Source organism: Curcuma longa, unplaced genomic scaffold (genome assembly GCF_044706935.1).
Source record: "Curcuma longa cultivar G26 ecotype Majalengka, Jawa Barat unplaced genomic scaffold, ITB_CL_G26_1.1 contig_28593, whole genome shotgun sequence".
NCBI classification, from domain to species: Eukaryota; Viridiplantae; Streptophyta; class Magnoliopsida; order Zingiberales; family Zingiberaceae; genus Curcuma; species Curcuma longa.
This window is the reverse complement of record NW_027433753.1, coordinates 55-13,931: the sequence shown is the minus strand read 5'-3', so window position 1 is coordinate 13,931 and position 13,877 is coordinate 55. Positions and strand designations below refer to the sequence as shown.

Sequence of the window (13,877 nt, the reverse complement as noted above, 5' to 3'; positions counted from 1 at the left end):
ACACTTTACCTAATTCACCTTGTTTATCATATCATTCATCTCCCATAAATGTAAATTTATATTTTTGAAAATTATTTTCTTAGAATAAAGATTGTTTTTGTCAAATTTACGATCTGAACTCTGAAGTCTAAAAAATAAGCAAAGACAAATTTTCTTGACAAGTAAACAGAAAACCCGCAGCACAATTGGGACCCAAATTCGGACCCCACCCAACTGCTTTCAACACATCCAATCACATCGTGGGTAAATTCGTGGGCCCTTTTGCCTTAAATGTATACTCCCATCGTGGGACGTAGGGGCATTTCGGTAATTGTGCCACTTTCGGGTCGGAGATAAAATGGAAAGGAGGCGAAAACCGCAAGCACGTCCTGTTATCCTTTTCGCTTCGCCCTCTCGTCGCCTCTGCCGCTGCCTCGTCCTCCACTCGCTTCGTCTCCGGCGCCGGAAGGAAGGGTGTTCTCCGCGTGAGCACCGAGATTTGAGATGGGTTCCGACTTCGTGTCCGACGGCGCCGTTGCCCTCTCGCGCGACATGACCAAGAAAAAGAAGGTGCGAGTGCGATTTCCTTTTAGTCCCTCCTTAATCCATGCAATTCGATCCCAATTTGCATGTCTGACGATGTTCTTTTTTTGGGGATCAGACCCACCGGTCGGCGAAATTGAAGCAGTGCAAACTCGACGCTCGGCGCGAGCAGTGGCTCTCGCAAGGTACCTGCTCGATTTGGGGATATGATTGTTTTTGAGCAGTTGATTTATCGGATCTCTCGGTCTCTGTTTCCTAGGGTTTTCTTGTTCGTTGTGTGGCCTTAAAATTTGATTTTTGACTTAGGTCTCTGTTCCCGATCTGCAGTGAAGGACAAGGATTGCGTGGTGTCGGAAAAGAGATCGCCGGCAGCGTCGCCTCCCCTTCGTCCGGTGCTGTATAAGAAGATGGATCTCGGACTGAAGGAGGAGGAGGTGGAAATTCGGGTTTCGCCAGACCGTGATGGATCCAATTCGCACGACAGCGAAGGAGGTTCTCCGACTCGTGGGGGCACTATTGATGGATGTCCTGCGAATAGTATTAGTAGCGGAAGCAGTTTTGCATCCTCGTTGAGAAGCCTCAGCGACGCGGAAGTGGAAGGGGATGATCACGTCGAGAGAGGGGAAGAGGGAGTTGACGATTGGGAAACCTTGGCGGATGAGTTAGGAGATGATGGCAGCCAGCCTGATCCAAACCCTGTAGACACTGCCCCTGATTCTTCTGCAGTACCAGGTCACACTAACAAGGATACCCAGGAGAGTTTGGAAAAGCCGGAGGTTAAGCAGGCTGTCAGTAGGGCTTGGAGGCCGGATGACACTCTCCGCCCTCAAAGCCTGCCCAACCTCTTGAAGCAGCGGAGCTTCCCCGTTAGCATGGCACGTCGCTATGCAGCGTCCGGGTGGTCTCAGCGCGACATCCTCTCTGCACCTTCTTCATGTCCTATTTGCTGTGAGGATCTAGATTCAACGGACTCAAGCTTCCTACCCTGCAACTGTGGCTTCCGCCTCTGCCTGTTCTGCCACAAGCGAATTCTTGAGGCAGATGGGCGCTGCCCAGGCTGCAGGAAGCATTATGCTCCTGTAGCAAGTGGTGAGGTTGGCATTATGGATGGAATACCATCCTTGGCTCTTCACCTCTCTCGTTCTTGTAGCATGAGTTCAAGAACCTAGGAAGCGTGTTCCACTTGCTTCTTTTCATTTTTACCTATGACAGTTCCTTAACTGTCTTGAATTTCATTGTTATAGAGCGTATATCATTTTGTCATAAGAAAAGATGTGTGAATATATGGCTAGGTATTGAGTGTATAAGAAGTGTTTTTGGTAAGTTAATTTGGGGTAATGTGTTCTTCATTTGTACGATGAGTGCATTCTCAGACAGATATATAACTAAATGAAATTTTCAACTATGTTAAAGTCAATAGGGCAAAGTTCAAAGTACAAGTGTTATCGTAACTTTGTTTTGTATTTACATAAACTGCAATGCCATTTACATATTTCCATATGCTTTTATTGAGTTATTAATTGTCTTACCATTAGTATTTAAGGTAGCACTTGTTGCATTTTCTATGACATTTTCTTTATTCAATGCTGTAGATATGGTACCTTAAGTAAAATGTTGACTTGTTTAATGATCTTATTTATCTGATATGATTTTAGAAAGTTGATAAAGAAGTTTTTTGTGTACTCTCTAATTCGAAGATATTAAACACTTTCTTTGTTTCTTCTGTTGATGATAATTTTTGAAAGGAAGTTCACCGAATAATTGAAGATATTGGTAAAAAGATATTGCTGTTCAGGTACTTCTGAATGCATCTTCATGAAATATCACAAAATAGAGGGTCACTAATGCGTGCTTGAACTATTTGTTTCAGCAAAAACTATTCACCATGTTCATATAATTTTGTTACCGCACGCATGCTCTTTTAGTTGAAAGAGATTTATTCATGAGACATAATACATATACAGTGGTTAACATATTTTGCTTCAGAGACTGTCATCCTTTACATGTTCAAATGAACTTATGTAGCTTAATTATTTATGATCTTACACTGGAAAGGGATAATTTTGCTGAGGTGCTTGGCTCTGAAAATTATGTATATTTTTTTTCTACTACTGACCATAAAATCTGAATGTTGAACTGATTAGTATGCTACTTGAAAAGTTCAAGTATTGGCACTTCACTTGCTTTATCTTATAATTAATATAATCAGTGTTCCTTGAGATGATACAGATGTCTGCTTTCCTGTCTTGAGAAGGAAGCAAGGAGGGTGGAAAGAACAAGAGCAAAGTAATTTAGGAAATGCCATGTGTTATCTAATGATAAACTTGATATAGAAGTGAAGGATTATAGCAATAATACATGTAACTTTCTTAGGGATTCCTACTGTCTTGTCTTAAGAAGAGAAGGAAGAAAGGAGGCATATCTCATCTTCCTAACTTATTAAACATCAATCAAACATATTCAGATTTTTTTTCATTTTTGGCTTTTCTGTTGCTTTAAAGCCCGAACTCCAAACTCTGCCTTTTTATATGTTTTGTGATTCTGTATTCTCACACCAGTCTTTTAATGTTTTATGCATCTATTCAATTACTCAAAACTTTACTGTGTACAGTAAACACAAAGTTTAGGACTTCCAGGTTCTGATGTCTTTCAACACTTTGTTGATCAAGGTAATATTCTTTGCATCTTTGATATCTAGCCCTTGCTTATATGCTCAGTTATATGGCTGCTCTGCTCAGGCTCTAACAATTTTAAAACTGCTTATAATTGTGATTTAATAATGCTCCTTTTACATTCCAATGACATCTGATCAATACCTCTTAGAAGCATTGTAAGACTTGGTGGTTTTGGTAGGATACTACATTAGTTTTTCATTTCTTATACAATATTTATTTAATCAGGATGTCTTTTGTTTTGTTGAATTTCTAGGTCCGCAAGTTGATATTCATGGGCAATCTGGCAGAAAGCTCTCCAAATACAATGCGGTGCTTCACTTACATGAGGAGCTCAATTGTGCCATTTTTCGTCTGATTGGTGAAGTGAGCCTGCTGACAACATCTCTGTTTGGAATTGTGGATTGCTGCATCATATGAGACTTATTGAGATATTTGACTTCATTTGCAGGTAGAATAGCGAGTGAGTGATGTAGCATTCATCTTCGTTATAGATCATTTGAGAACTATTGAGTTGTCTGTGGTGAGCAACTAAACTTGCACTGTTGGAAGAGAAATTCTGGTGATGAAGCAAACCTGCTCTATGTTGGGATGATGCAACCTTGCATTGTGGTGAGCATCTGATTACCATGCGATGACGAACTGCCTTTGTATCTAAAGTCTGGAGCAAGTTTCATAAAACAGTGGCCAAACCTAGAAGTATAAGAAGAGAAGAGACAAAGAGGCATTGAGCAATGCTGGTGATGAAGCAACCTTTTTCATTTGGGGATGATGCAACTTTGCATTCTGGCTATGTCATTGACTATATGTCTCTGGGACATAATTGAGTTGGTTAGTACGGGACAGATTTGTTGAAGTGGACAAGGATCGAATCTCAACTAAGTCGAGATTATTCTTTTCCGTAGTGGTTAACTGTAACTTTTCGATTTACTTCCTCACAGTGATGATGAGGTCGATCGTGTAAGATCGTTGAAATGGTAAATTTCACCTTTATTGTTGAAATATATCACTACCTGTTGCAAGAAGATATGATGGTAAGACACTCTAGTCATCAGAAGTTTACTCATGGAATTTGTTCTTAAATCTGCTCATGAAAAATAACTATTTTAAAATATTAATTTTTTTATTGAAGGGGTAAGTTTAAGTTTGGTCTGAGTTTGATTCATTTAGGATATCTAATTCCTAATTTGAGGTGCTTGAAACTTTTATATTTTTAAATTTATTTTATTAATTAGTGAATTTAATATTATAAATTTATTTATTCATTTAAGATTTTTTTAATATAAATTGGATAAGAAATTTTGTGATATATGTAGTTTGGATATTATTCATTAACTAAGTAACTAGTTGAATGTATATATTTAAATTTATTTATTTAATTGATTTATATGTATTAAATAAATATAAAAAAATATTATTCATGTTTAATTCATTTAAAAAACATGTGTTTAATTGATTTTCATAACGTGTTTCATAATGAATCATTGAGACTTCATTTTGCACCACGCGCAAAATGGAAAGAAAAAAACAAAATAATCCACGTCAAAAGTGGTAATAGTTGACGTGCGTAATCTGTATGCTGTCCTACGAGATGCATCCGATGGGGATCACGCGGGGCCCGCCATCCACATCCGATAAACGTGAGCGTCGCCGTCTCCAGTCTCCGCTCCACTCGCTCCCGCACGCCTGCGCTTCGCGCGGCATCACGCCGCCTTCGCCTCGACGTCTCATTCCCCACGCGCGTCCATACGCGTTCTGCCACGTCGCGGCCGATTCCCGCCTTCAGACGGTCAGAGCGTTGCCACCTCGATCGCGTACGAATCCCGCGTACGTAATCCAGGTCGGATTGCTTACATTCGATTCCTCCCTCTCCGTACGTGTTCTATTTGCTAGCCCAAACCAACCTACCGCCGATTTTACAGCGAGTCTCATTAGATCCAAAAAGGAGGTCCCACTTGTGTGCCAAATGAGTAGGTAGGTAGCCTTGTGTGTCGATTCCTTAGTTTATTTAAAATAAAAATGAGATTTATTATCGAGGAATAAATACCTCATCATCGTTCGGTTTCGTCTTCCTCGTGTAGCATTCCGATTAAAGAATGAGCAGAATAAAATAAAGGGGCGAGGGCGAGAGAGCAGAGGAAGAGGAGGACGAGAGTGAGGGAGGGCGATCGCCGGAGCGATCCATCGAGATCCAAGACCTCGTCGGAAGACCAGTTTCGCCGTCTTCTCTGCGCCCGTTTGGGGGCCTGAATCGAAGCTGATTTGGCCGTGGATTTCCTCCCACGGATTTTGTCGGTGCACCGCCTGTTTCGGAATGCTAGAGGCCGAATCGCGTGGGGAATAATTCTGATCGCCGATCGGAGGTGTATTCGGCGGTGACTGGCGGCGCGTCGTTTTCCGCCAAGTTTGTGGTTCTAGTTCGGATTTGATTGGTGCTTCGTGGGTAGGATTTTGACTTGGTAAGTAGGGTTTTCTGTTACGCCTGGCGCCTGAGGATGGTCGAAGTCAGGCACAATGCTGGTCCCAATTTGTCAAATGCCTCGCCGGATAATCTGGAAGGTGGTTTCTGGCTTTATTGGATTCCTTTTCCTTTGTTTTTTTCATCTGTGAACTTTTTTACGGATTTGCGTTTCATGTCATGGTTATAAGTTTTTTCTCTGTTTGTACAATCTGTCTCTACTTCGGGGGAGGAAAGGAACTTGCTTAGGGTAAATAGGGAAAATAAAAACATCATTCGGTGCCATTCTGGATAAGCGGCTAATTAAATCCTATGGTTCCGATCACAGGAACTATGTGGCAGTTAAAGATTGATCACAGCCAAGAGGGAGCTGAAAGACTGATGAGTCCTTATCCTGATCGCCCAGGCGAGCCGAACTGTCTTTATTATTTGAGGACTGGTAACTGTAGATATGGAAGCAGCTGCAAGTACAATCATCCTACATACACCGGGCAGGTGAGAGCCATGGAGTGCAATATATGGCTAAATGTTTTTTGCTTAATCTTCTTTGAATATGATATGCTTCTTTGTATTGTATGATAACTTGGTTAAATAGTCCTGCGTCGCCAACGGCTAAAATGGTTGTTTCATTGAAGGACAAATATAAAAAATCAATTTCTGTCACTTTCTGTTGTTGCAATTAATTTGATTTTAATTGGTTTTTGCAGAATAATCAGTTTGGCGCTGAACTGCCTCAGAGGGATGGTCAACCTGATTGCCAGGTGTATTTTCCTAAACCAAACCGCAATGCGATTTAGGCAGATTTTTTAAATTTGAGAAGATCAATCTTTTGGCTTACTTGGTGACTTCAATTTGTATGTGACTCCTTAAAATTCATTTTCCTATTTCCCTAAATTATGTTTTCCAATTGGATCTACATCCAAAACAGTAAACCTCATTGAACCTGCACTAGGCAGTACCATTGATTTAAGATTTGATCTTAGTATAATGCCATAAACAAGTCAACTTTGATACAAAAGGAAAGCCATGATAAAATTGGACTCTCTGCCTTATTGTTCTTCCTTTTCATAAAGAGAGAAGCAAGGAGAGGAAAAAACTTAGGCTGTGTTTGATATGCATTTTTTTTTATAGCTTTACTGTCAAAAGAAAATTTTCTTGCAAAACTATAATTGGTAGGAACATTCTTAGAAGATTGGTGCAACTAAAATGAAAGAAATAAAAAGGTTGGTTGTGATCTCACATTAATTGTTCAACTACTGTTGCAGTTTTTCCTGAAAACAGGAACTTGCAAGTATGGAACAACCTGTAAATATCATCATCCACGAGAAAAACACAACACAAAATTGGTTCAGTTGAATGTTTTAGGACTACCTATCCGAAAGGTATCTGTTGTTTGTTGGCCCCTTTTTTCAATTCAATTTTATAATTGCTTTATAATTTCCAAGACCTCTTGCGGTTAATATAATTAGATTTCTAATTGCTAGCTAATTGAGCAGCTTTCATTTGATTTGATCTTCAGGATGAAAAGCACTGTGCCTACTACATGAAAACTGGATCATGTAAATATGGATATGCCTGCAAATTCAATCATCCTGATCCTCAGCCTGCCACTACCGGAGCAACAATCCCTCTTACAGGATCCCCAGCCTATGGCTATCCAAGTTCTGTGGCAACAACATCAGCACCTCCGGTAATGGGTGGACTCTCATCGTGGTCTTTATCAAGTGTTCCTTACATGTCTAGTCCACATATGCATGCTCTCCCAGCTTATGTACCACTTGTTCTTCCACCAACCCAAGGAACTATGACTGTGCAGCAGGGTTGGAGCACTTACATGGTTAGTAGCTACATACCTTAAAACTTGAAACCAAAACTCTTCAAGTTAATAGTTATTTTCATCTCGTTTTTTCATCTTGTTTGACATGTAAAGTTATAGTTTTACAAAGTTATTTCTTAAGGTGATATTTATGCTTCACATTTCAAATCACCAAAATAGGAGTATTTTGTTTAACTGATATTGACAATGAATTTAGTTAAAGGAATTTCTTTTTCTTACAAAATTCCATTCTTGAATGATTTTAGTCCCTTTATGCTCTTGTAGTATATTTTTGTCGTATATGCAACTTACGACCATTTGCCGCTTGCTTTTATGATGCAGTTTTGTCATATCATGTTTATTTGCCATTTCTGGAAATTACTCCTTATCATAAAAGTATACTAATTTTGATATCTTTGAATGCCTTTTTCTCAATGTAAGTCAAAATACTGAAAAATGTTCATTTTTGAAAAAGTAATTTATATCTTTGGTATACTGTTTGGTACTGAAATAGATTGAAGCAAACTGGCAAACACATTCATGAGTTTGAGCTAGACAGTGTTCGATCATGCTCAATCATGCTAGATGTTAGAAACAGAGACACACAAAAAAATGCAACTCAATCATTAATACTAGCATGCCATAGATTTTCACGTGTAGAAGAGTTTAAGGCATACTGGAGAAGAATATGAAATATCATAGCTATGTCAGAATTACCAAGTTTCTGCCTAAATCAAGTCAATGCCTGGCTAAATCATTAATACTCTTACGATGCATGTTCTCAAAAAGAATTATATACTTACAGATTAGCTCCTAGCTGTCTACAGTAATTTTATAATGGCAGCATGAACTCATGGACTCAATCTTTTAACTAGTCAGGCACACGTGTTACCATATACTGGAGATATGCATGTTGATCAATGAGAAGAGGAAGCTAAGTGGTAAACTAGAGTCTAGTCTAATGCACCTAATCATTGAGGGCCTAAACTCAAAAACTAAAAGAAGTATATATTGAAGCAATGTTTTCCAGATATGGAAAACTTGAAATAAGAGCTTGTGAAATATGGACAGCATATGGTGCAGCTTTATTATTGTCTTTCTATAGGATAATCAAAAGAACAGAATAGCAAATAACAATATTGTCTGGTTTTGTAAAGGAAATATTGAATTGCAGATGGATAGATGGTGGGTTGATGGTTTTCTGACAAAAAATAATTTAAATATTGTTGGTAAATGATAGAAATCAATTACTACTTGTATGGTTTGGCACTGAACTGGCTGCCAAAGTTAGCTGCAAGACAAATAGAATCATGCAGTTGTTTCTTCATAGTAGTTCAAGCAAAGATAGGTACAGAATGTGAATATGTTTGCATCATAGAGAGCATTGATGGAGAATTACTGGTTTTGCATCGAAAACGATGAGAACATTGTCCTATTGATCATAATGAATATTCTATGAAGAAGAAGGCAGAAGTCCCTATTCTGTACAACCTAGAAATAATAACTCAAAATAGATCTAGACGAACAAGTTTATAATGTTGATCAAAATTATTTAACTAAGCATTCATGACAATTATCATGGTTTTTGAATTAATCTTGTGATAAATTGATCCCTAGTATAGGATGCTCAAAGGGTATAGTAAAAAGGAGAATATCATACAAGTAACGGAGTAACTCTCAGAGGCAAGTGCACAAATAAACTCAAGATCACAGTTGTAGATGTGAGTGAAGAAGCAACTTCTATCTCCAACTGAAGTTCATGAGGTTTAGTACGTTACGTATTGTAGTAGTTATGCACTTGATGGGTTAGTCTTGCAAAACTCTCAAATCCAAACGTACATATGCTGTAGCTAGAGATTTTTTGAGCAGAGATTATGGGATTAAGTCATCTTGGATTATTATGGTATTAGTGGTCCGTACCTTTAGGCATTACAACATTTGGATTTATATATCACACATTAGTATGAGCCAGCTTTGTTACTAAAAAATTATAGAAGGCACAAAATCTCTTTTCCAGTTTCTGCTTCTCCGAATCACGCTACTTGCTATTTGTCTGCAATCTAAGCCTCATTGCCAGGCATGATAGTTTTATTCTACTGGTATTTGCCTGAAATTACGTTATCTGGCACGTATCTGGTTGTTGCAATTGCTACTTTTTTTAAACGCATTGAGAAAGAACAGAATATTCTAGGCACTCCATGTTAAACTTACTTCTAGTAATAGTTTCAGTATCTTTAGTTGTTTATTAGGGTAGTTGATGCTATTAATTTTTCCTTCGTTGTTATTGATTGATACACTTTTACCAATAACAGGCTATCAAGTCATGTTTTGCTGCTTCATACATATTTTTTAGGAGATAAACAAACCTTTATGTAGCTAGGATATGATAATAATATGTAAAATACCTTGTAAATTGCAACTTACTATGCAAACATGGTCTTTAGATACTCTACAAATGAAGACTATAGTAGCATGTGGTTGTCATGTGAATTGTAGAATTGCCACGAAAGCTACAAGAGCCACACTTGGCTGATAGTAGCGGAAAGTTGGCCATTCTTGAAGATGATATGCCATTAGCATGTTAGCAGCTCATGCTGGCAAGATCATTTTCATGACATACTAGAGACCTGGCGCATTAAATCTAAATAATTATAGAATAACTAGAAGGTATTGTAAACATCTCAACGTTTGTACACCGAGTAGAAAGAATTAGATGAGTGTAGACATAGTCCATTACCAACACTTCTACATTCATATATTTGTGGCCTTGAGAGTTTTTGTTATGGCCCTTGGATATGGATCACATAATGGGACGGTTTACTGGTGATCGGCAGAATCAATCTTTGTTTTCTTGGTTTTACGACCTTTACAACCTATGGTTGTAATGTGAATTTGAGGCTCGTTGGAATTAGAGAACCTCTTGATCTAGGGGCTTGATTTCTTTTTGTAAACTCAATCTTCCTCTTTATTGCATCATTCCAGCAATTTAAATACAACTATGGCACTCCTTCATGAAGAAGGAAGAAAACAAACACTGAGTAAGAAAGGATTATCTTGCTAAAAATAAAAGATGTTAGACTCAATTCTACTGAAAACCAACACTCCTTCACGACCGTGAGCAAGCCCTCAATGCTGAAACAATTATCTTGATATGCACCATTCTTTCTAAATCTGCCGTGCGTGTATCTCTTATATTTGATGGACTCCAGATTCTTGTTTGCTGCATGGGCTTGCTCACGGTCCATAACAATTTTGTGATGACTATAATTGTAATCTTTCCTAAAAGTACATAAGAAATATCCATCATTTTCCTGCCATTTAGTTATATGTGATTTTCCATGCTAATTTGCTCTCATAATGACCTCTTGATTTTTTACCTCTTAAGGGATTTCAACTTTTCAAGTAGGGTTGTTTATCTTTGATAGTTTGTTGAAAGGTAAATTCCTCATATACCTTTATCTGATTTTTTCCTTTCCCCACAATCAATAGAATCCACTTCACACACCTCTCTTCCCTTCAGTTACTAGAGGACTCTTCAGGATTTTAAAAATTGTAAACTTCGGCGAATTATTTCTAACTGATTACTTCCTGGTTTAGATATTTATACATACTGTTTATGAATTGACATGGATGTGATTGTTTTCCACTTTCAACTCAGTGCTTTATCAGTTGTGGTATCCATGCTTTAACATCTACAGAAGCTAATGAATGATGTTTACAACTCGAATTCATCCATTATGGCACTTTAAGAAACTGTAATTTCATGCCAGGGAAGCATGAACCACATGACCTCTGTGGACGGGCGTCCACCTAACCAGATATCCAACTCAAAGCATCGAGAACGACCGGACTTTAGCCTGCCACAAAGCTTACCTGAGAGACCTGATCAACCAGAATGCCAATATTTTATGAAAACTGGGAACTGCAAGTATGGAATCTCATGCAAGTACCACCATCCAAAAGAGCAGAATCAAGCAGCTATTGCGACCATAGGACCGCTGGGGCTACCCCTAAGACCGGTAAATTTTTTCTCCCTTCATTTTCCTTTGCTCGTCTCACTTCAGTTTTAACAAACAGACCTACATGTTTTTCCTTTCTGTGTATCTGCTCACGCAGGGTCAGCCTGTTTGCACCTTTTACACAACATATGGAAGCTGCAAATTTGGAACAGCTTGCCGATATGACCATCCACTCATTGGATATTATGGCTATCCTCTGCCGTCTTTCTCGTATCCTGTCTCCTCAGTAGCACTTTCCAACCAAAACATCAAGTCATCAAAGTTGCCCGGCCAGTTCTCAAAATCCGGACGACACAATCTAGAAAACCATGAGCACGGAAATACTTCCACAGATACTCCAAAAACTGAAGCTCAGGATAATTTCCACTGATACGAACTGTTTACATCCATTCTGATCATTGTTCCAAGATGGAGATTTTGCTTTCTTTTCACCTGCCCTATCGAGCTTACCAATTCTAAGTCTGGGTGGAATTCATGGAGACATGATCTTAATGGCAGAAACTGTTGTAAGTTAAAACAATTTTGTTCCCCAGATTTATGAAAAACCAAACTCTGTTGTATTACAATTTTTCTGTTTTCAGTTTCAACTGTAAAGCTGGTCGTTCCTATAAAAACACGTTAATTTAGCCGCAAGGTACTTAGATCTTTTTATGAGAATAAGGAAAACTAGGATTATCTATGAATTTGTTGGTAAACCATCAGCTAAGATTATGAATCATGATTCATTATTTAGCATATGTATGTGTGTGGTTTATACAATAAAACAGGAAATGGAGAAATTGAAGTCTCAAGAAATGCCTACGGTCTTCCCCAGGAGCCACAGGAAGAGCACCACCTCAAGCATGAAGATGGTGTGGAGCCAGGCCCTGTCCATGGTGAAGCCGAAGATGGTGATCCCTGCTCTGTTGTTCTCCAGGTACGTCACTGAACAAACAGATTTGCAATTGTGATTCGATTATCATATCATTTTAATTGTTCAGTCAGGTCGATCCTTACCCAGTGCTTGTCTCTTTTGGAAGCTGATGGTGTGCGCATGAGGATGCAAGACCTTGGTGCCTTCCAGTTCCTCTTCCTCACTGCTCCCTTCCTCCTCTTCCTCTTCCTCTGATGGCCGGCCGATGGCGAAGGACTCCAACGTGGCGCAGATGTGCCACTTGGTCGCGTGGCTCGCCAGCGCCTGAGCCTTGTGAGTGATCTTGGCGGCGCTGCGCAGGCAGATGAACAGCCCCGTCACGAGGACGATGGAGCACAACTGCAAAATCCCAAAGGTTGGATTTTTAGGGTTTCTGGTAATGGCCAGTGAGGAGACTTACGACGAGTTCGCCGGTGTTGAAGAGGTTGTCGTCGGAGTTGGGGCGGAGGGTGACGAGTGCGGTCGCGAACTGGCTGGCCGTGACCGTGACCATGCCCAACAGGATGAAGACCCGGAAGCGGTGGCTGATGACCTTGAGCTGCCGCCTCACGCGGAGGTGCTCCCGGAGGACCGCCTCCACGTCGGATTCCTCCTCGAACACCGCCGCGAAGTCCTGCAGCCGGAGGATGTGCAGATGGCAGATCAGACGGAAGAGGACGCAGACGAGGAAGAAATTGGCCGTGCGGTAGATCCACGAGGCCAGCTCGAGGGCGCAGGCCAAGCACCCGCCTGCCACGGGGTGGCCGTCGAAGAAGGGAACCCTCCCCGCGCCGGCGCCGTACCAGGCAAGTTTGTACGCTGTCTCCGCGGCGAAGCAGGGCGCGACGAGGGCGGCGAGGAGGCGGGAGGACCGGCGGATCTCGGCGGCGTAGGCGTGGCGGACGCGGTCGGAGTCGGCGCGGATGTGGAGGAGGAGGAAGCGCCGGAGGCCGTAGCGGCGCGTGAGGGCGGAGAGGGTGAGGAACGAGAGGGCGGCTGCGGCGGTGAGGGAGGTCTGGCCGACGAGGTCGTAGGGGCGTCGATCAGCGGCATAGAAGAGGCCGAAGTGGGAGAATGCCGGGACGGCGGCGGCGAATAGTAGGAAGACCGACCATGAGAACGCGGCGCGGCACGCGTCCGACTGGTCGAGACACATCCACCGAAGGAAGGTCCGGAAGCCACGGATCTCCGCGTCGCCGCCGTCGTCGTCGCCGTCGGCGGGGTCGTACAGCGGCATCGACTTCGTGGAGGGGAGGAAGAAGGCGGAGTCCCCGCCGCCTCTTCCTGTCGGCATCGAGCTTGGATGGTTGTGATGGAGGAAGGTCGGAGGAGAAGGAGATCGATATTAAAAGAAGGAATCGAAGAGGGAGAATCGGCCATTGGAGGGGCGTCAGAGGGCGCGGGCGCGGCGCTTTGGTGGATTTGAAGCGTCTGTGAGTTTTTTTAATGGAAGAAGAGGTGCGTTGAGGGAGGAGGTGACAGTTATCACTTCATTGTG

The 13,877-nt window shown here is 41.1% G+C and overlaps 3 protein-coding genes across 4 annotated transcripts; 2 read left to right on the top strand and 1 right to left on the bottom strand.

Annotated features, from left to right (window-relative positions):
- The first annotated feature begins 338 nt into the window (after positions 1–338).
- LOC141819318 (uncharacterized) lies at positions 339–2,001 on the top strand. Of its 2 annotated transcripts, none has more exons than XM_074706654.1 (3): positions 339–549; positions 641–707; positions 850–2,001. In XM_074706654.1, the coding sequence occupies exons 1-3, from the start codon at positions 484–486 to the stop codon at positions 1,689–1,691; spliced, it is 975 nt and encodes a 324-aa protein (XP_074562755.1). In that variant the 5' UTR covers positions 339–483; the 3' UTR covers positions 1,692–2,001. The 2 variants fall into 2 exon arrangements, with proteins under 2 accessions (XP_074562755.1, XP_074562754.1); XM_074706653.1 differs by having other exon boundaries at positions 829–2,001.
- A 3,285-nt stretch (positions 2,002–5,286) lies between these two features.
- LOC141819315 (zinc finger CCCH domain-containing protein 3-like) lies at positions 5,287–11,857 on the top strand. The gene is made up of 7 exons (XM_074706651.1): positions 5,287–5,753; positions 5,981–6,147; positions 6,360–6,413; positions 6,918–7,034; positions 7,172–7,489; positions 11,239–11,487; positions 11,585–11,857. Exons 1-7 carry the CDS (start codon positions 5,690–5,692, stop codon positions 11,855–11,857), a joined length of 1,242 nt encoding a protein of 413 aa, XP_074562752.1. The 5' UTR covers positions 5,287–5,689.
- Positions 11,858–12,274: 417 nt separating this feature from the next.
- On the bottom strand, positions 12,275–13,673 carry LOC141819320 (uncharacterized). The gene is made up of 3 exons (XM_074706659.1): positions 12,801–13,673; positions 12,484–12,739; positions 12,275–12,411 (listed from the first exon to the last, which is right to left on the bottom strand). Exons 1-3 carry the CDS (start codon positions 13,671–13,673, stop codon positions 12,275–12,277), a joined length of 1,266 nt encoding a protein of 421 aa, XP_074562760.1.
- Positions 13,674–13,877: the final 204 nt, after the last annotated feature.

Coding starts and splice junctions, on each gene's coding strand:
- LOC141819318 (XM_074706653.1), top strand. CDS start 484: ATGGGTTCCGACTTCGTGTCCGACGGCGCCGTTGCCCTCTCGCGCGAC. Junction 550..640: donor ACATGACCAAGAAAAAGAAG/GTGCGAGTGCGA, acceptor TTTGGGGATCAG/ACCCACCGGTCGGCGAAATT. Junction 708..828: donor CGAGCAGTGGCTCTCGCAAG/GTACCTGCTCGA, acceptor TTTTTGACTTAG/GTCTCTGTTCCCGATCTGCA.
- LOC141819315 (XM_074706651.1), top strand. CDS start 5,690: ATGGTCGAAGTCAGGCACAATGCTGGTCCCAATTTGTCAAATGCCTCG. Junction 5,754..5,980: donor CTCGCCGGATAATCTGGAAG/GTGGTTTCTGGC, acceptor TTCCGATCACAG/GAACTATGTGGCAGTTAAAG. Junction 6,414..6,917: donor ATGGTCAACCTGATTGCCAG/GTGTATTTTCCT, acceptor CTACTGTTGCAG/TTTTTCCTGAAAACAGGAAC.
- LOC141819320 (XM_074706659.1), bottom strand. CDS start 13,673: ATGCCGACAGGAAGAGGCGGCGGGGACTCCGCCTTCTTCCTCCCCTCC. Junction 12,740..12,800: donor TCAACACCGGCGAACTCGTC/GTAAGTCTCCTC, acceptor GGGATTTTGCAG/TTGTGCTCCATCGTCCTCGT. Junction 12,412..12,483: donor CCAAAAGAGACAAGCACTGG/GTAAGGATCGAC, acceptor CTGTTTGTTCAG/TGACGTACCTGGAGAACAAC.